This window comes from Embiotoca jacksoni, unplaced genomic scaffold (genome assembly GCF_022577435.1).
Source record: "Embiotoca jacksoni isolate LCO1_2020_lvr unplaced genomic scaffold, fEmbJac1.0.p SCAF_32, whole genome shotgun sequence".
NCBI classification, from domain to species: Eukaryota; Metazoa; Chordata; class Actinopteri; family Embiotocidae; genus Embiotoca; species Embiotoca jacksoni.
This window is the reverse complement of record NW_027185384.1, coordinates 2,088,991-2,109,830: the sequence shown is the minus strand read 5'-3', so window position 1 is coordinate 2,109,830 and position 20,840 is coordinate 2,088,991. Positions and strand designations below refer to the sequence as shown.

General features: G+C 41.5%; 1 protein-coding gene across 3 annotated transcripts in view; it reads left to right on the top strand.

Moving 5' to 3' along the window:
* Window positions 1-226: 226 nt before the first annotated feature.
* apaf1 (apoptotic peptidase activating factor 1) overlaps window positions 227-20,840 on the top strand; it is a 42,962-nt gene continuing 22,348 nt past the window's right edge. For 2 of the 3 annotated variants that reach the window (XM_069164877.1, XM_069164878.1), the window contains exons 1-24: window positions 227-377; window positions 1,082-1,262; window positions 2,206-2,395; window positions 2,669-2,866; window positions 3,159-3,348; window positions 4,008-4,120; window positions 4,244-4,375; window positions 4,576-4,814; window positions 5,138-5,305; window positions 5,534-5,665; window positions 6,043-6,156; window positions 6,272-6,456; window positions 6,773-6,899; window positions 7,463-7,588; window positions 7,701-7,841; window positions 7,963-8,088; window positions 8,561-8,710; window positions 9,833-9,961; window positions 10,405-10,530; window positions 11,625-11,744; window positions 11,899-12,024; window positions 17,433-17,558; window positions 19,310-19,441; window positions 19,544-19,669. In XM_069164877.1, coding sequence (XP_069020978.1) covers window positions 1,119-1,262; window positions 2,206-2,395; window positions 2,669-2,866; window positions 3,159-3,348; window positions 4,008-4,120; window positions 4,244-4,375; window positions 4,576-4,814; window positions 5,138-5,305; window positions 5,534-5,665; window positions 6,043-6,156; window positions 6,272-6,456; window positions 6,773-6,899; window positions 7,463-7,588; window positions 7,701-7,841; window positions 7,963-8,088; window positions 8,561-8,710; window positions 9,833-9,961; window positions 10,405-10,530; window positions 11,625-11,744; window positions 11,899-12,024; window positions 17,433-17,558; window positions 19,310-19,441; window positions 19,544-19,669 — 3,360 coding nt within the window. In that variant the 5' untranslated portion in view covers window positions 227-377; window positions 1,082-1,118. Of the gene's footprint in view, window positions 378-1,081; window positions 1,263-2,205; window positions 2,396-2,668; window positions 2,867-3,158; window positions 3,349-4,007; window positions 4,121-4,243; window positions 4,376-4,575; window positions 4,815-5,137; window positions 5,306-5,533; window positions 5,666-6,042; window positions 6,157-6,271; window positions 6,457-6,772; window positions 6,900-7,462; window positions 7,589-7,700; window positions 7,842-7,962; window positions 8,089-8,560; window positions 8,711-9,832; window positions 9,962-10,404; window positions 10,531-11,624; window positions 11,745-11,898; window positions 12,025-14,795; window positions 14,913-17,432; window positions 17,559-19,309; window positions 19,442-19,543; window positions 19,670-20,840 lie in introns of all 3 variants that reach the window. The other variant, XM_069164879.1, reaches the window with a different exon arrangement.

Genomic DNA, 20,840 nt, shown 5'->3' with positions numbered 1-20,840 from the left:
TAAAGCATCTTATTGATGTATCTTTGAATGTTATTAGCGTTGAGAAAAGGTTTTTAAATTAGTAAAAAGCCATATTTACGACAAATGAGTAGTATCTGAACGCCGCATCAGTTTGCCCGGTTACACGTTTGTTAAATGCGTGAGGTCATCAGTCACGTGATTTAAAACTCACCACACCATTGGCCGTCTCACACCGTGGCAAGTTGTTATTGTAGGGAATCAGGAAGCCACCCTTTAAAAATTGGGCGTGTAAGTAAGACGTTACCGCTGAGAAATAAATGGCATTTCTATCCATTTTATTCTGCAAACCGTGACTTTACCTTTCAACCACATACAAGCCAGCAAATACCTTCCTCGTTGGCCAAAAGAAGATATTTGTAAGTATCTGCTGGCGATTGTTTTCTTTGTTTCATTCTCATGCGGGTCAAAGTGAGTGAACTTGTCGTGGCAAGTATTGAAATGAGCTTGCTGTAAGTGGGTCGGGTAGTAAAAAATAGGATGATAGGTAAAGTATGTCAGAGCACAGTTCCGTTTAACCCCGACATGTGGTGTTGGTATTCACTTCCATGTTCAGCAACAGAGCAGAGATGTCAGAAATTAACCGCTCACCTTTATTTTGTTGACACAATGGGAGGTTAATCGATTGGTAACTCTGTGAACACCTGTTTAACTTCGTGTGGTTTCACTTTCATTGGCTTCCCGTTCCTCATTTTCTTATTGTGTTGTCTTCAAATAGTCATGAACTGTGTCCGCAGACTTTTGTGTATTCTCCTTCATTTAAAGACACATTATTTTCAGTGTGAATAAATGTGACAATTACTTTTTTTTTTTTTTTTACTGTATTGATTAATGGGAAATCTCCACATTGAATGCCCATTACGAAGTTCTCTAACAGCTTCTTTTTTTTTTTTTTTTTTTTTTTTTAAATTAGTTGCAGACTGACTGTCAACAAATTGTTTCAGTTATTTTTTAATGTTTTAGGCAGGAAGGTTTTGCCCTTTTATTGATGTCACGTCATGTGATAAATCCACCTGTCCTTTGTTCATTAATCTTCCATTGCATCTTCTTCATTTATTCGCAGTATAAAAGACCCTGCATGGTCGGCTTGTGGTGCCGAGATGGCTCTGGAGGAACGGCCGCGGAGCTGTCTGCTGCGCTTTCGCCACAGACTGGAGCAGGACATGAAGCCGTCCTACCTGATGGACCACATGATCAGTGATGGTGTGATGACTGTGGATGAGGAGGAAAAGATCAGGACTCAGGTGAGTTTCTGCTGAAGGTATAAAAGAGGAAATACTAAAAAGTCTACTGACTGTACTGAGTCACTCTCTTCCTACCGGAGTTTACTGATTCATGCTCTGGGTCTTGGTATTCCCCATTACTTGTTATTTTATGTGCAGATGATCTGGACACGCCTCTCCCTTCATCACCTCATGCTCAAAATATTTATTTTTATCAGTTAACTTGCACGTCATCAAAGCGACTAAATGATGAGTCAACAGATTTTGTTCTGGTGCCTTGCTGAGGGACACATGAACAGTATACTCATTGGCTGTTACAGGAAGCAAAGTAACCAACATATGTATTCAAATTTCTTCTTAATCTTAATCTTCACGTTCTGTCTTTGAATTCAGGTCTATGAATCACAGGAATATTTCTTTTACTGCCTGGGTGATGTGGTTCTGAACTTTGCACTTCTTACTTCTGATTTTATTGGCTTGCATGATGTGAACAAGCATGACATGCAGAATCCCAAATTGTAAAACACACAATCTCACACTCAAGTGTTTAATTTCTAGAATATCATTGGAACAGGAATATGAAGTAATTCAACTGGAATCTTTTAAAGGGCCAGTGTGGGAGAATTAGTGACATCTAGCGGTGGGTTTGCATATTGCAACCAACTAAATACCCCTCGGCTGGCTTTCCTCATCAAAGTGTCTAAGAGAGTGGGGTTTGTCCCATCTGGGCTACTTTAGAAATATAATTATGGCTATTATATTCTCTTTCTGCCAACTGAGCCTCCTAAAACCTACACACAAAAAGTAAGTAAAAAGTAAGATATCAGAATTCAGCTTTTGACATCAGAGATCCTTTCAGAACTTTCTCTGGCATTGTTTTGGCATCAGCTCATACGAAAACTTTCAAAATAGCAGCATGTTAAAATCAAAGTCCACCTCTCATCTCTGATATTTCTCTCTGTAGCCCACCAGGAAGGATCAGGCTGCAGCCCTACTTGAGCTCGTGCTGAGGAAGGACAACCGTGCTTACATCTCTTTCTACAACGCTCTGGTCAAGGAGACATATGATGATCTGGCCAATCTGCTCCATGACGACTTACCGCACTTCTCACTCGAGGCACAGAAGAGCTCTTCTGATAGCTCTACATCATACGGTGAGCAGTGGGAAGCTGTGCGTGGGGCGGGAGTGGAACTTTTGAAGGTTGTGCTGTCAGCGTGTGGGAGTCCATGAGTGCTGTGGAGAGTGCAGAGACTTGTGTGGGCGCTGTTTTGGTTACCAGCTCAATGAGCCATCTTGTAAACTCAATCTTCTTCTTCTCATTTGACTCCTTTGTGTCCCTTTTTTCATGTTTAACCTCCTACACTCAGTCGCAACTGAAATGCCTTCACAGTGTTTTATATCGATCCCCTTCTGATCTACTTAACAGTCCAGACCGTGCTCAGTGAAGGCGGAGTACCACAGAGGCCCGTGGTGTTCGTCAGCAGACCAAAGCTGGTGAACCGGGTCAGGGAGAAACTCTACTGGCTCCAGAAGGACCCCGGCTGGGTCACTGTCTTCGGGATGGCTGGCTCGGGGAAGTCTATCCTGGCTGCTGAGGCTGTCAGGCACCATGGACTCATCGAAGGTGACTCTACCTAAACTCTTACTCGTAGTATGGATTATTTTGAAACAATAAAAGTGTTAAAGAAAGAAATACATCCAAGTGGAGAAAGTTGAACTTTCTCTTTGTCTCTCCTGATGAATTTCATTGACACTAATGTACTCAATTAACCTGCTAGAAGTGTTCTTAATGATCCATGAAATGACACAGTGGTAACACTAAAGTGTGACAGAATAGTTTCAGACATGGACGCCTTACGATCACTCCTCCGTAGCTTTTCACCTCATCCTCCTTTGACTCCTGTCTTTATGTCCAGAGTGCTTTCCTGGAGGCATCCACTGGCTGTCCATCGGCCAGCTGGACAAACCGAACCTGCTGGTGAAGATCCAGTCTCTGTGTTTTCGTCTGGAGCAGGGCCTGGATTCCCAGACCCTCCACCGGCCCCCCACCTCTCTGGACGAGGCCAAGGAGTGTCTGCGCTTCCTCATGCTGCGCAAATATCCCAGGTTCCTACAATGACATAATCCTTGTGTACTGTGTAGTAATTCAGACTCTTCTGATGTCAATTCATGATGTAAAACTGTGACAGAAGAGAATAGAGCTAGTTTATTTTAACATTAAAGAATTACACAGTGAAAATATAAGCAAGAAAATTGACATAAACAAAACTCATTTGGTGAATCGTAATAACCACACCAATTTTTGATGTGTTTTTGTAGATTTTTTTCTAAATGATTTGAAAAATAAGGACACAAAAATCATCATATTACTAAGAATTATTAATAAAAAAGCAGATTAAATGTTTATGGTAACGGTAAAACCATAAATTATGTTAAAGAAAAAGGACGGCGGTTATAAAATTACAGGAAAGGATACAACGATAAAACAATGGCAGAAATTACTATCAGTTAACAGCCAGAATGAAAATATACATATTTAATTATTTACTGGTTTCAGTCAACAGCAGGTGTCAGTGTTTGGATATTTACTACATTAGGTTTGGAAGGATCTTTTAGCTGCAGCCAAGTTGTTGTTTTAGTGGAGATTTTTTTCAATATTTTGTCCCTTTTTTGTTTTTTTCCCTTTAAATGCTCATACAGTATGTTCGCCGTGTTTAGTCTAGTTGTTGTGGTAAACTGTTTTTTTCTGGTTTTGTTTTTTTTAGATCTTTGCTGATTCTAGATGACGTCTGGGACAGCATGGTGGTGAAGGCGTTTGATATCCACTGTCGGATCCTTCTGACCACCAGAAATAGAAGCCTCGCTGATTCTGTCAGCGGTACGTGTCCTGTTGTTCACTCTGGTCAACATGAAAACTGCACTGAATGAAACCTTCTGTGATGGTTTTTCTTTTCACAAAAAAAGACAGTTGCACCGCACTTGTGCTTTTTTGTTGTTGCAGGCGCTAAATATGAGGTGGAAGTGGAAAGTGGTCTGGATGAAGACAAGGCGCTGGAGATCCTTTCTCTGTACACGAACATGAAGCTTAATGGGCTACCTGACGAGGCTCGCAGTATCGTCCGAGAATGTAAAGGTCTGTAAAACCACACATACTACTTGATTTAATTTAATCTTTGAAATTAGAAAGCAATAATAACTTTGATTTAGTGGTTGTGTTCATTATTTTAAGAGCTGTCTGTCAGCCTTGTGCTTTGTGCAGGATCAGATCTTTTGCTTTTGCGCACAAGTTGTGCTTCTAATACACATGTTGGGCTTCTTTGTGCATCACGTCAGGCTCCCCTCTGGTGGTGTCCCTGATCGGCGCTCTGCTCAAAGAGAAACCCACCCGCTGGCAGTACTACCTCCGCCAGCTGCAGCAGAAGCAGTTCAAGCGCATAAGGAAGTCGTCATCCTATGACTACGATGCCCTGGACCAGGCCATGGCCGCCAGTATCGAGGTCTTACCTGACGAGCATCGGGAGCTCTACAAGGACCTGACCGTGCTGGAGCAGGACATCAAAATCCCGGCCAAGGTTTGGCTGCGCAACACATGCTTCTGTCACATGATTCCTATCATTTGTTACCTCTCGGTGGGACACAACACCAGTGTTCTGTGTATATATCATAATGCTTTTAGTCGTAAAAGTGCTTTTTTTTTTTTTCCTGGAAGCTTTCAGGAATGACTCTTTGTGGGTTAATACTCTAAAATCAGGTTTAATTCTGCTTATGTCACCTGTACATGCCTGAACCTATGAGAAATGATAACTGTAAATACCAGTATTTGGAAGGTATGAGAGTATTCTTCTCCACAAAGGTGAAGGACACCTGTTACTTCGAATGTTATTTCCCGTCCCAGGTGCTGTCTGTTCTGTGGGATCTGGAGGCGGAGGAGGTGGAGGACATCCTCCAGGAGTTCGTCAACAAGTCTCTGCTGTTTGTGGACAGTCACAATAAACCCTACCTGTACTATCTCCATGACCTCCAGCTGGACTTCCTGGTGGAGCAGAACCGCACGCAGCTCCAGGTCAGTGTGGATGCAACTTTAGAGGAGCTCAAGCTTTTGGAGTTCAAACTTGTTATTAAGTGGGCAGTAATTAAGTCAGTGAAGCAAGAAGCCCTAAGAGGCCATGTTGGCTGATTTGCTATAACAGCTACTGAATAATAAACACGGCTTTAATTAAAACTATAATTAGAAAATACTTATTATATCTGTGTGTGTGTGTGTGTGTGTGTGTGTGTGTGTGTACTTTAGAGCCTTCACACTAAGGTGGTGCGTCAGTACCAGAAGTACTACAGAGATGGTCCTCCCACCACAGGAGATGAAGAGTGTCTTTACTGGATCAGATTTTTGACCTACCACATGGCCAAAGCCAACCTCTCCCAGGTAACACACCCACACCCACACGCACACACCCACACACACACACACAGGGAAATTCAATAGTTTTATTTACTGACTCACTTTTCAGTGGGTTTGTAATTTGTTGTGAAATAACATTTCAGTACACAAATCATGACTTTCCAGTCTTTTCCAATTCATTACATGTTTTAATCTTTGCAAAACATTTATATTATTATGATGACATTGATTTAACTCATATTACACAGCCCCACACAACCACTGTTCAGGAGAGGATTGATGGCAGGGTGTTACTTCATTAGCATATCAATCATTTTTTTCTCTTTTTTTTTTCTCTCTGTGTCTCTCTGTGTCTCTGCTTGTCTCTGTCTCTTTGTGTCTCTACTTGTCTCACTGTCTAGGAGCTCTACTCCCTCATGTTCTCTCTGGACTGGGTCAGTGTTAAGGCCCAGGTAATAGGTCCAGCCCACCTCATCAATGACTACGTGGAGTATGGATCCATTCTGGACAAAGAGGTCAGCAGACATCAAACTTTTTTATTTATTTTTTTTTTTTTTTTACCTCTGTGTTATTTTCAGATTTTCTTCCGTCCGTCACAGATATATCTGCTTGTCCTTTCTGTCCTCCCAGAACTGTGACGTGCGCAGTCATTTCCAGGAGTTTCTGTCTCTGAACGGCCATCAGCTGGAGCAGCGTCCTTTCCCGGACGTTGTGCAGCTCGCTCTGTCTCAGCCACACACCTCTGAGGTCTACAGACAAGCCCGGCTGCAGGCGCAGGACCGGGCCAGCACCGGGGGAATCTACTTTGACTTGCTGTACGAAAAGGACGCATTTTAAAATGGGGTTCCTTAATAATAACGTCAAAATCAAGTTGTTATTGTGCATCTAAGGATCAGCTGGGTTTTTATTGTAATATATGAGCATTTATTTTCTAAAATAAATGCATCTAAAATGGAATAATGTAACTGTAACAAAGTCTCTTATTTATGGTGTAATGTGAAACCAAACACATGTTTGTAAAATGAACTTTAGCCTGAATGTTTTAGCCCTAATGTAAATTATTGCCACATGGTGCAAAAACTTTAATCACAAGCTGTTTAACCAGGTTTTGACTGTTTTTTTTTTATACAGGAACCAGAGCGGTGTGGAGAGTCTGTCCCGTTTGGTGATCCACCCCCAACAGGGCTCCGTCTACTCCGCCTGCTTCTCCCATGATGGAACAAAGATCGCCTCTTGTGGCGCGAGCAAGACAGTCAAGGTATCCGTTCACAGAGTGCCTTATGAAGGCCAAATAGTTTCCATGGAGACAAAATATTGGAAAACATGAAAAGCAATCCACTTTCACCACGGGGCTGCATTTTTTTCTTTTTAATAAACAAGACTTCCTCTGTCAATAAGAGGGACTGTAGCTTTTTAAAACACCCTACCTTAGGTCTGCATGTACCTTTTTTACTTATCTACATATTTTTCTACAATATACTGATTTTGATGTTTGATTTTGGTATTATATGTTTATCTCTATCTGTCAATTTTACATTTTTTAATCGGCAATTTAAACGTTTCTCTGGTCCTCACACAGGAAAAAACAATTTTCAACAGAATATCAGAATAAAACAAATTAATACAATCATCAAGGGCTTATTTATTCCAAAATTCTACAGTTTTAGCAGCGACATTTCAGACCTCTGAAATCTGTAAATGTTTCTTTTAGCATAGTTGTCACACAAGTAAAGTAAACTTGTGGTTCCAGTAAGTAATTCAGTGCTCGTACTGCCTTTATGCATTGTTATTGAACCGCTGCCATCGTACCTGTGTGCTCAGGTGTTTAGAAGTACCTCGGGTGAGAAGCTCACAGAGATCCAGGCCCACGATGACGAAGTACTGTGCTGCGCCTTCTCCCCTGACGACCATCTCCTTGCAACCTGCTCCAGTGACAGGAAAGTCAAGGTATGCAATCCACTGGTTCGTGATGACCGACTTAATTCCATCAATGTCACACGTTGAATCCCAAAATTTTCAGCCATTTTATCATAACATTTGTGATTCTTGTTTTTTTTAGGTGTGGAATGCAGATCGAGCTATGCTGCTGAGGGTCTTCAAGGAGGAGCATGAGGAGCAGGTCAACCACTGTCAGTTTACCAACACATCACAGCGCCTCCTGCTGGCCACCTGCTCCAACGACCCGATCTCCAATGTCAAGGTGTGCTCGTCTGTGTGATTTGCCTCTACAAGGCTGTCTTGTTTTTATGTTTACTCGTATATTTTTCTTTCTCATGACCTTGTTTGTCCTAATTCATTCTTGTTTCCTTTCGTTTCTGTAGCTGTGGAACCTCAACAAGCCTTCCTGCCAGAACACCATGTTTGGCCACTTTCAGCCAGTCAACCACTGCTGTTTCTCCCCTGACGACAGCTACTTGTCCACTTCCTCCAACGACGGGACCGTTAAGGTGACTTCCATTAAACCTCAACACTTTAAAACTCACACCTTTCCTAACCTGATGCACATTAAACTGTTTATTTGTAACATCAGCTCAAAAAAACACCCTCAAACTTGTCATAGTTATTTGATTAAGAAAAATACCTTAAATATTAAAGGTATCTTACTACGGTACAATTCAGTATTAGCAACTATTTCCCTGACTGGGCACACAATTAAAAAGTTATATAAGATGCTAAAACCAATCAATTTGTAATTTATTTCCAGGAGAACTTTAATTCCCCAAAAGCCGAAAAAGCAATAAAAAAAAGTAATAAATAAAAGATGTTGCTTTCTTCTGGCTGATAAAGTAATCGTTATAAGACATGGTAATGAATTTGTCCTGCACAATACAAAATGCATTCAACAATTTACTAAACTTAACTTTCTACCGAGGTTTATTACATCCTCTCTTCTGACTGTTTTTTTTTTTGTTCCTGCAGCTATTTCAGGTGTCGTCTGCCAATGAGTGGAAGACAATCGATGTGAGGAGCATATTTACAGACAGCGACGACGACGACGTCCTCATCAAGTGCAGCACCTGGACGGCTGACGGCAAACGTATCATTTGTGCTGCCAGGAATGCTGTTTTGGTGAGTGTTTAGCGTGGAAATCAGACGCTTTAGTATGTTATTTTGTGGGCAGTAGTTTGGATGTTAAACTCGATCATGTCTCAGTTGCACAGATAAAAGTGCAACACTCATTCCGTCCTCTCTGCCCTTGTTGTTATTGGTGTGAGGTTTCATCAAAGGAGACAGGAAGGAGAGTCTGTTTGTCTTCTCGAGGGTCCGGAGTGTGCGTGTCCTGGTTGTAAATGCGCGCCGCCTCTCCTCTTCCTGAGCTTTCCCAAATCAGTCAGTCTTGTTCCGCAATCAGTCTGTCTGTGTCCTCCACATTCGTTCGTGTTCCTGGAAACAACCCAAACACTGCGGAGATGTCTGAGCTGGTGTCTTTGGCTTTAAATAGAGGGCAAAAGAGAACTTATATGGTGGAAAAACCTGCTTTATATATTCAGGCAAAAGATAATACTTTTTATAATATGGTACACACTGTGTATGGCCGTTATAGTATAGTGTATAGTACAGCATAGCTCACTAATACACTGGAAAGCCAGATATTTTCAGATGATCTTATTTTCTTATACACCTACTTGTGTTTGAGGTCACTAACTAAAAGTTGTCATTACATAGTTTATCCACCACAGTTTGTCCTTTGTTATAAAACAAATATTTAATAGGATAAAATAATGAATTGATGATCTGTTATATCCAAAAGGTCAAAGGCCGACTTCACTGTGACATCATGACGTTCTGCAGAAAAACGTTTCTGGCTAAATTCAACAATTATTGAATTGATGACACTAATTCATTCATTCATCTTGAGACTCTGGTGATAGTATAGATTTTCTGAGCTGTCGGGTTAAAGATGTGTATGAAGCATCCACGTTTTAGAATTTGTAGCTTCTTTGCAGCAACATCTATATTTGAAGCATCGTCTGCCATCATGGCGACAACTTTTTCTTCTATCGGAATCAAATTTATTGGCCAATTTCCTTCAAAGTCTTCGCGACATATATTACATGATTCTGGACGGATATGAGACTTGAGTGGGTGGTGGAGTCGGACAACTGCTCGGCTGTATTTCTAGTTAGATTTGTTGTGACCAAGTGCAAAGTCAGAGCAGACACTGATTTGTTTTCTGTAAATGTCTCTCAGGTGTTTGATGTGGAGACGTCAGACATGTTGTTGGAGATCAGGACCAATCGTCTGAGCACGGTGCAACACTGTCATGCCTGTCCTACCAGCAACCTGCTGGCCATCGCCTTCTCAAACTATGCTGTGGAGGTACAGCACACACACTCACACACATGCCCCCTGTTTGACCTAAAAATCAATGTCTTTATTTATAATCATTACATTATAGATCATACTTTATAGATGATTATTCTTTTTTTTTTTTTGGAAAAAAAAGTACATGTAGGGGTTATTTTTATTTATTATATTTTGTAAGTTTTTTTTTATGCATTATTTCTTCTTTCTGACTCATTGTAAGGCAAGGCAAGTTTATTTGTATTGCACATTTAAGCAACAAGGCAATTCAAAGTGCTTCACATAAAACTATTGAAAGCATCAAAACATAATGCAAAAGAAAAGGACATTTAAAAACAATTAAGAACAGTGATTAAAACATTAAGCAAGCTAAAAATAGGATAAAAGTTTCACAGTAAAAAGTTTTTAATGTGTTTAAATACAGTTTTGAATAGGTGTAAAATATGCGTGTCTTCCAGCTGTGGGATCTTGAAGCCAATAAGAAGATGGCTGACTGCAGTGGTCACCTGAGTTGGGTCCAGCGTGTCCAGTTTTCTCCTGACGGCTCACAGCTGCTATCCTGCTCGGATGACCAGACTGTCAGGGTGTGTATGTGTGCGTGTGCGTGTGTCTGATAGATCTACGTCAGGCTCCCAGCTTGTTAGAGATACTGTCAGTATTGTTTTAATTACATCTTTCTGACAGTAAACTCAAAGTCATGCTATCACTGAGCATCACAAGTTGACTAATGGCTGTCTGTGTCTGCCCCACCATCTGTTCTGCTCAGGGATGGTGTCGTAGCTGTAGTGCAAAGAAATTATCGAGCTTTATGTTGTGGTAAAGGCAATGATGTATACAAACCACAGAATAAATAATGAATTTACAGTATTATGAAATCAAACTGAGAAACTGGAGCTCCACGCAATTTTTGCCTCGGCTTGCTCGAGGCTTTTCGCTTATGAGGATATGTAAACAGTTTTTTTTTAAACTCATTTGTCTTGACTCCTCGCTCCTTTAAACAGTGAAGTATTTACCATAAACGGCCTGAAAACAATGTAATATAAAATCTCTCAGCAGTTTTAAGTTGTCAGGGTGGTATTTACAGTTGTTTTATATTAAGGTGGTTAAACGTGTTGTTTGTTTTAATACAAGTTAACATAAGGCCTTAACCATCCTAAACTGGCTACAAAAGAGCGTTCTGTACAAAGTAGTTATTATAACTTTATTCCACCTGAATTTTCAATATTATTTTTGTGGCAAGAGTTCATCTGCGAGCACAGTGTTAGACTTGGTCAAGAGTCATCATTGGCATGAAGAAATTGAATTATATCTGATGGTCAATTTGTTTATGCCAGCGATGACAACAGTCATGGAGTTCCACAGGGTTCTGTGTTTGGTTCCATACTTTTCAGGTGACCCTGAACCCCCCCCCCCCCCCCCTCCTCCACGAGTTCTACTGCTATCGGCATAGATTGTTCCACTTTTAACACTAATGTTTTAATGTGAACGATTATTTTCTGTTCCTGCGGCATATTCTTTTGTAACTGTAAAGTGTTTTGGGGCCATGTTAAATTACATTAAACAGAATTGAATTGATTCGGCTTACGAGATGAGCGAAACGCAGTGTGTTTCTCTTTCCCTGGAAGTCTAAATGATCTTCTATTCAGGCTTTACATGTCTTGTGTTTCTTGTTTCGTAGTTATGGGAGACCAAGAAGCTGCACACGTCCTCAGCCATCTGCCTGAAGAGAGATTCTGACGTTCTCTTCAACGATGGCGAGATCATCGTGTCGGCTGCAGACAACTCCAACAGGCTGCAGGTGAGTTGGACATTCATAAATAAGGCGGGGTGCCTGTTTGAAGCAGGAATACGAAGCTGGAATATTTTTACGCGAGTGCAGACAAGTGCAGAGAAGCATTTACTGTTCTACAGTACCAGGTTGTCGTAGAAAACAATGTGTGTGTGTATGCCAGGTGCGTGATGGCAGAACGGGATCGGTGCTGTTCCAGTCAGAGGAGAAGTCGTCCAGGATCCGATGTACCTGTATGTGCAGGCAGCCCCCTGCTGTGGTCCTCGGCCAAGAGGACGGCACTGTGCAGGTAAAAACACGCACTGTCTGCGTGCATGACAAAACTATTCTTTTGGACACTATATTTAAATGATACTAAAATTCTATTACGCAGGAACTCAATTCAATAAAATGGTGAGTGTTTTGATAACTAGAGAAGAAAGAAAAAGGCTGGTTTCAAATTTACAAAATTGGATTTTATACCATTGGAAATTTAATAGTTTTCAGTTTTGGACTGTCGGTTCGATAAAACAAACACTTTGAAGATTTTACACGGAGCTTTGTGAAATTGTGACTAAACAAACAATCGAAAAAAACATCTTGCAGAATAATGTGGTAGCAGCACTAATTTATTTCACTGTCAAATATAATTAAATTTTTTCAATAAATAGAAACGGTGTACAAGTCAACCGGCCTTATCTGTGTTAAAGAACAGTTTGACATGTCGGGAAATAGTTACATCAGAAGAGCAATACCACTCGAATATCTGTCTATTAAATATGAAACTGTCAGGGGGACAATTAGCTCAGCTTAAATGCTGCTTAAGAAACTAATGAGCATTTTATATCTCTTTACTTAATCCCTACAAAAACTGAAATGTGAATTTGATGAGTTGTGGCTCCATTGTTGAGTCTTGACACGTTAAACTTTGGACAGTTTCCTGCTGCTTTCTGTATTTATGCAAAGCTAATCTGGGCTCTATATATAACAAACATAGACATGAGGAGTACTGATGTGGTGGTTTAAGCGTATTTCCAGAAAATATTAAACAATTGCTGCTGTTTGATAAAAGCAGTTTTAATTTGACAATGAATTCAAACATCTTTGCTGCAAATTTCCAAACATCTTCAACAAATAATTAAGCGAAAAGACAATTTTCTAAAAGCATTGTTCTGATTTTTCAGTTGTTTTTTTTTGTGTGCGTGTTTTTGAGTAAAGATGTGTCTTTTGTGCATTCGTGTGTAAATCTCAAATCCACATTGTGCAGGAGGTGTTTCTCAGGTCATGTCGAGTCATGAGATCTGACATCAGCACTGTCACCCTTTCATATCTGTCCTGTCAGCTGTACGTCAGCTCGGCTCCTCTTTCATCTCCCTTTCCCTTCACTCGCTTCCCTTTTGTCTTTTTACCTGTGATTTATATTCTCCGCGCTCTTCACGCCTCCTTTGCTGTTTTTATCTTCCACATCTCTTGTCACATCCTTTTTTGTTTTATTCCCTCTATTGTTTTGTTTATCTCTCTTCCTCCTTTGTTCTGTCTGTCCCCATGCTCTCTCTGCTCCATTGCTCTTTGTCTCGGTGATAAATAGTTGTTTGCAGGCCGAGAGTGAGATCCTGGCCTGGTTTGTGGCAAGTGTGTATTATTGTGTACTTTGAATGTTTGTGTCTATTTCACACTATGAATATACTGCAGAGGTAGAGGACATCCCCCAAAGTTACCGTCCTATATTAAAACACAAACACTTATCTAGCCGAGTCCCCCGACACATCAGTGCTGCGGTCAGGCCAGCGGCCTACAGCACAGAGCAGCTCTAATGAATTCCAAGGTCCTGCAGCTTTAATGAATACAGGAGTTAATGATTTTAATTACAGCTCTTCTGTGGCCCTTCATGTGCCTGAGAAAAAAATAAAAAAAAATACGAGAGGGCAGGATTATTGCAGCCAGGACTTAAAGGAGCACAGATGATTAGTGATCTGAGCTCTTGAATGAAGAGAGGATAAAGACATATCTGGCAAAACAAGCTATAACGGCAGTAAATGCACGTAAAAAAAAATGTTTTTGTGCGGGACTTGTTGCCTCAGAATGAGCTTTTGAACTTGCTGATTTTTTGCACTAGTGGTGTTGCTCTGACTAATTAAATACAGTCATGTTTTAGTAACAACTGAGATATGTCAAAAAGTAACAAAACCAGCACTCTACAGAATAAAAATTGTTAGACAGTGATTCATATTGTATCAAAAAAAAAAGATAGATTCAACCATAAACATAGATTGGAGAGTTTTATTTAAATGAACAAACTAATAATTTTCAGATATTGAGGGGAGGAAAAACAAGTCAGAACTTGGCCAGTTTTAGAAGAATACATTTAGGATAAGTTTTCAAATATGTCATTACTTCATTCTTGACTTTGGTAACAGCCGGTGGCAAAACAGTCTCACAATGAGAAAGAAATCATTGTAAAAGTAACCACTGTTGCTTTGTCGCTCTCCTGCAACATAATAACACCCTCATTTATTGAATTACAATTTTATTAATTTGAAAATAAAATAACACTGTTTGGTTTCATTTTTCTGTTGATTATATTGTTAATGACCAAGTCATTTTGCAATCACTCAAATCCTTTTAATTTTAGATTTTGTGTTGTGTAGCTTGACATTTTAAGCCAGCATGCACATTAAGCATTATCTATATTTTGTATTTTATCAGTTACATCCACGAAAAGATTTAGATACATTTTAAGTGCTTTAACCTCTTTTTGAGTCCTTGTTGCAGTCCCCTGAGCTACCACCGGGTGGAGCTCTGGTGTTCGCGGCACAGATTCCTGGTGCCACTAAAGACTGCAGTGCATTCATTTAAACAAAATTTTTTTTTTCCATCCCTCATCTTGCCTTATTCATAACAGTGTACTGGAGGAAAATTAGTAATAATCTGTCAGTGTGAGATGCCAGCTTTGTTATGCTAATGTACAAAGTTGTCAACTTTGAAAGATGTGCAGGGGAGAACAGCAAGTCCCTGTGTGTTTCTTTATGATTGGAAAAATGCAATTGTGTTTGTGTGCGTTGTGTGTGCGTTGTGTGCCAGGCATCAGGGCTGACAGCTAGTCAGGTACTCGGGACGTTTGGCAGCAGGATCCGACGACTGCTGACCTCCTACAGGAGGTTGGTGCTGGCATTCGCTCTGTGCGCAGGCAGCGTGCAGGTATGGCAGGGAAAGTGTCACGTAATCACTAATTGCAGTTTGTGTGTACTTTTGGCTCTATATTTACTTTTTCAAAGGGCTTTTTTTTTTTTTTAACTGGTAATAGAAAAGGCAGAGTATCGGTCATCACCTCTCATCATCATCACCTTCCTTATCCACGTTTCTTTGACTTTGTATGAGTTCGGTACCGACTCAGTGGCTTGTTTAAGTCCCTTGGTACTGGTTTCCAAAACAAGTGTTCCCCATGTTTTCCCTCTACATTACTTTATTTATTTATTTATTTATATATATATATATATATATATATATATATATTTTTTTTTTTTTTTTTTTTTGTACCAAATACCCTCAGGCATTTTCTTTACTGCTCCATCCCAGAAATACTTGAGCCGAATGCGTAAAGATTGCCAAGGCGTTTTCTCACAGGCTTTGAAACCCGCGTCTCAGTGCGTGCAGCTTGACAAACATGGTTGGCGTGCCCCGAGGCTTGTTCTTGCTCCAGACATTTCAACCCTCCCCTCCGGAACATAAATATTTTAGTGCCTGGTAAAATCCCAGGTGTCGTCGGCCTTTCTTTTATCCTTTCAAAGCTACAGGTGCTGTGCTGGACTGAAGATAATGGGCTGTACTTCTTTAATTGTATTTGTTTGATGTGTCTACATATTTTTTTTGGATCGTTTATGTTTTACTTAAAAGTAATTTGCTGTCTTGAAGTATGCAAAGTTGCAGATTCAACTGAAGCAAAGCGAAATCTGAGTCCTTCTTGAAAGTTTTTCTTCCATGTTTTTTGCCTATATTGGATAGTTCCTGTGGAGATAGACAGGACATGTTGGGAAAGAGCGGCAGCAGGGTGACATGCAGCAAAGGTCCAGCTGAGTTAAACTGGGAACTCGGTTGCAGAGGCCATTTTCACCCATGTGGTATGCACTCCAATGACTTGGCCATGAAACCATCTCATATCTAGACATTTCTTTATTTTACTGGATAAATCTGTCAGGTAGTTAATTAGACAAATCAAAGTTTTTGATAAGTATTACAATATATGTTAATATTGTAATCTATCACCATGTTTCTCCTCTTAATACCCTGATGAGACTGCACTGTGTTTGACAAATAGAATAAGTTATAGGTTGGTTATAAAATAAACCTCCGCTATTCAAATAGTTTTTTTTTTTTTTTAAGGTTAGAGGTTACCAGAAAGCTACAAACAGTTGCCAAAGCAATATTATCGGTGAGGATTTTTGTTCTGATGTTGTATTCTTCCAGAAAAACCCTTTACCAGACTCTACAGCCAAGCTTGCAGCCCTCTTGTACAGAGGCACAGAAGTGCTTGGAGCGAAACACAGTTATGAACCAAACTACTGGACAAGTTACAGTTTTGACCTGATGATGGTGCTAAAGGAAAAGTTAAGGGAAAATCCAAATTATTATAATTAATTCTGAGTGAGACACTGAGTCTGGAACCAGATTCCATCCAGTAATTGTCAAGATATTTGACAAAAAACCTTAAAGGTCACGTATGGTGGGGCTAGAGAAAAAGTCCAGCGAACATGCTGCTGAGGTTTTTCTGTCCAGACCAAAGTGGTGGACCAACAGACTTATGCTGCCATACCAAGAGCTTTAAACATTTCTACGAGCATATATTGACATTAACATCATGGATTAAGTTGCAAAGCCAAAAACCACAGCTATTAAACTATAATTAGGCTTATACTGTAGTAGAGGCTTAAAATGAAGCAAAAAAAGATGATTAAATCATTAATCACTTAATTACTAATGGTCAGCTAAAATTTGTGACATGGTGACCGCCCTACCTGAAGCCTCAGTAAGGACCTTTTGAAAGTCTCGGACCATCAGGCTCCATCCAGCTGACCTTTTTAGGGCATTTGCAACATCTTGTATCTGTGTGAAAACCAGGTAGGAATATTCTGAACTGATTCCCATCTCAAAACGCATAGAAACTAGGTTTTATGCAGAAGTGGCAATCCCAAGAGAGCACGAGGACATTTTTTTTTTTTTTTTTTTGCTAGAGCTGGATCTTTTCAGCATCAAAGTTGTTTTGTTCTCCGAGTCCCCCTCTTCCCCCCAGTAACATCTGCAGTGATGTCAGACCTCCGGCTGCCCTCTGCAGTCTTGACCAGACCGAACAATTACACTCAAAGCTCCGACTTTTTCCTCTCCAGCTGTAAACTTTCTTTTTTGATGCGCTTATCACCATCGAGCCAGCAGCGCCGCTTTACGCCTTTCCTTCTCCAAGCACTCCCTCGGACTGCGACTTTTTTTTATCTGGATCTTTTTAAAGGAAACTTTCTGGGACACTTGTTGTCACCCGAGTGTATCTTCCTCAAACTCTTGAGGTTTGAATACACATTCTAAGACACCGTGTGTGACTTCTCTGCTCAGTCGGTCTCTTTTCTTTTTTTTTTTTGCAAACACACTATCTTTGTGTGCTTGAACCCTTCTTCTTGCTGTTTACTTGACTATTTCTGGTGCTAATGCTTCTTTGTTTCTTGCCTCCAGGTGTTGGCGGTGCCCTCTGGGAAACTTCTAGCCACTCTGCTGGGACACACGAAGACCGTGCTCCACTGCCAGTTCAGCCAGAACGGCCGAACACTCATCACATCCTCTGAGGACACCACCATCAGGGTAGGTTTGACTCCTCTCCTCCCTCAGCTGCTCCTTTTCTCTCCTTATACATTTCTGCTTCTCCTTCTCTCATTCATCACTCTGTCCCTCTTCCTCACCTTCTTTCCCTGCCTAATTGATGGCATGTTCTTTCACCTCTTTCCCCTACTCGCGTTCCATTTTTCTTCTCCTGTTATTGATTACACCCCCATCCCACGTTCCTAACCTTGAGTAAAAATGTCTGCTGCGCTGCATCATTCATCCACGCAGTGTTTCGGGGCTCTTCACCTTCCCCTACCTGCTACACTCTACCAGCGTCTTCGTCGGCCTCGTCACCTCTCCATTCCTCATCCCCCTCTTTTGGTCTCCTCTCCTTCCTTTTTCCCTTTCTTTGCCTCCGGCTACGCCACACTCGATAGCTCTTTATCTCCCTCTTCTTCTTGTGTTGACTATCTGTTTGTGTGTGTGTGTGTGTGTGCATTTCGCAGCCGTTATGCTCCGTCAACCCCCACCGTTCACGCTCTGTTGCTCATTTTCCTTTCTCATCTCCTCCTCCTCATCCTGCTCCTCCTTCTTCATCTTTTCTTTTCGCCGACAGACCTGTCCACTGCAGCACTTCCCTCCCTCTCTCCGACAGCGCAGCGCCCCATTCCGTATTCATGCGGCTGCTGCCGTACACCATCACTATACTCGGACCATCCGCCACTTATTCAGACACTATTTGGATTCATGCCGTTTGCTGCCAGGGAATGGCAAGTGTGTATTGAGATGTTAATGCAGACACAGAGCGAATGCCAATAGATCTAATGACACTGATGTCACCTGGTGATGGATTCTAGCCTTTGGACCAGTGACGGGTTCCTTCCAGGGAATAAAAGTGCAACGTTGCACTCAAGGCCATGATTGATAGGATTATCCGGGTGATTCTGTCTGTCCTGGCTTTGAGCTCAGCTTCTCTCCTGTTTCTCTTTCACCTGCTTTCTTACACAATCCAAGCACCCTGTCGACGGCTACACAGCTTCACAGATGCATTGACCCAGCGGACCTTCATCAAAGATGGAAGAGCAAAAGGAGACGAAAAACATGAAATTCTGTGATCAATTTTACCATCAGCAGTGTTGCACAGTTGCATCTCTGCACTCATGAACTTACTGAAATAGCACATAAACAGGAGGCAACACTGAATCCTAACCACGTTTACATGAAGCCTATTCAGATTGAAAGCCCAAACATAATAAAAAATGCCTCATATAAACTCCTTCATCAAAAGAAACAAGCCCAAACAGATTGAGTTTCCAATCGGTTGTAGAAGGGTAGTTTAAACCTTTTTTTATTTACATATATTAAAAGATAAATTGTACCATGTAAATAAATACTTCCTGTGCAAGCCTTCAGTATTGACCTAAATGTGTGGGGATGTACATTTCTCCCGGCACTTCAAAAAAAAAAAATCACAGCTTTAAGCTAAACTGGACTGCAGATGAGAATTTGTTTTCTGATTTAAACTCTTGAAAAGCTGAACATTATTGGACGCCTACAGGAATCCCAAAGTACCATCACTTAAAAGGCTTTCATCACTTGATGCATTTAAAGATCGTAATAGATCACATCCCGTGTAAACAGCTGACCTGAACAATCAGAATGAAAAAAAGTGTGAATGTAAAAGGTTTTGGGGCGAAGTTTTTTTTTCATGGGCTATCCGTCAAGCAGCTCTTGAACTGAAGTAAAATTACTAGTGGTTGAAAGATCGCTCTCTCTGTTGTCCCCTGCAGGTGTGGAGGTGGCAATCAGGTGAGTGTAAAGTACTGCAGGGTCACAAGGAGCAGGTCAGATGCTTCTCTCTGCTCTCCAACTCTCCAAACGATGCCAGACTGCTGTCCTGGTCCTTCGACGGTACCGTGAAGGTGAAACTCCCTCACACACACACGCTCACAACAGATTTACCAGCAGAAATGAAATCAAACAGTAAATAATGTCTTTTTTTTTTTTCCTGTGCACATGGTGAGGTGTGGGACACGGAGAGCGGAGAGAAACTGCAGGACGTCGAGGCTCATCGGGGAGCCATTCTGTCCTGTCATGTCTCGCCAGACAGATGCCTCTTCGCCACCACCTCTGCTGACAAGAGTGCTAAGGTGCAACACACACACACACACACACACACACACACACACGTGATGAGACATGTCTCTTAGTGCTCCCAGTAACAACACAATCTATTACGCATCATCTCTCAAAGCTCCTTCCGAACTGATTACTTACAGTACGTACACATGGAAGCGTTGCTACGTGTGATATCAGAGGCTCCAAGTTTCTGCAGGTAGGCGAAGGGACCTCAGAGATTAGCGTGCAGCAGATGGCCCCTGGCATGGCGAGTTTGCTGCATGTCCGTTTGTCAAACATCCATGTCTGGTCTCGCTGCAGCCCGCGGTCCTTCTGGCAGGCTGGCTGGCCCAAAACTGAACCACCTCCCTGTCTGGACAGAGCTTTCACCGACACCACTGCGCTTGACTTTGGCCCGACTTTGACTGACTCAGTGGGCTGGAGATGCATTTTTTTCTCTGCAGGCAGCTTTTAAATCACAACTTTTCCGGCTCAAGTGAACCGCACACCACAAGCTGAGCTGTTCTTAGACTGCACGCTCTTTGACATAGACTTCTTTTCAGTGTCATTCATTTCCCTGCACTGTGAATACAGCTGCGGGTTCAGTGTCGGGTTTATAACTCTCCATCAGTTGTTCAGTCACGGATGACAACTGCTGCTCCTGAGTGTCCGACATTAGAAACAATTCAAAGCCACTCTGTCTGGCATTTGTCAAAGCAGCTGATCGAGAGCCACTGCCACCGAGTTTCACACGGGAATTTGGATTCGGTTGACACTTACTGTAGAGAACAGGCGCTGGGTTGCCAGCCAACCTGGCTTTTGTCAGTGAATGGTAGTGAGAGAGAATGTGTGTTTTATGGATTTGGCAGAAATCATAATTGAGGTGTGCATGTGTGTGTGTGTTGTAGGGCTGGTTAGCAGCCAGTCACATCGTCTTTGCTCGCCAGACCGAATAGGGACTTTGCTTGCTCAAAAACACACACAAAAACCCTGGTTTCCATCTATGCTGAGGTCAAACCAGAAGACTCAGCCATGAGTGTCTTTGTGTAGCGCCACAAAAAGAGGGAGAACGCTCTGTTCTGCTCGTTCTTTTTCCTCCATCTCTTTGTGTCTCTTCATCCCTCTGTCCTTTCCTTTTCCCCTGACCTTCAGATGAATGGGACTTTGTGTGCAGACGTAGTTTGTCGGCTGCCAAATGTAGTG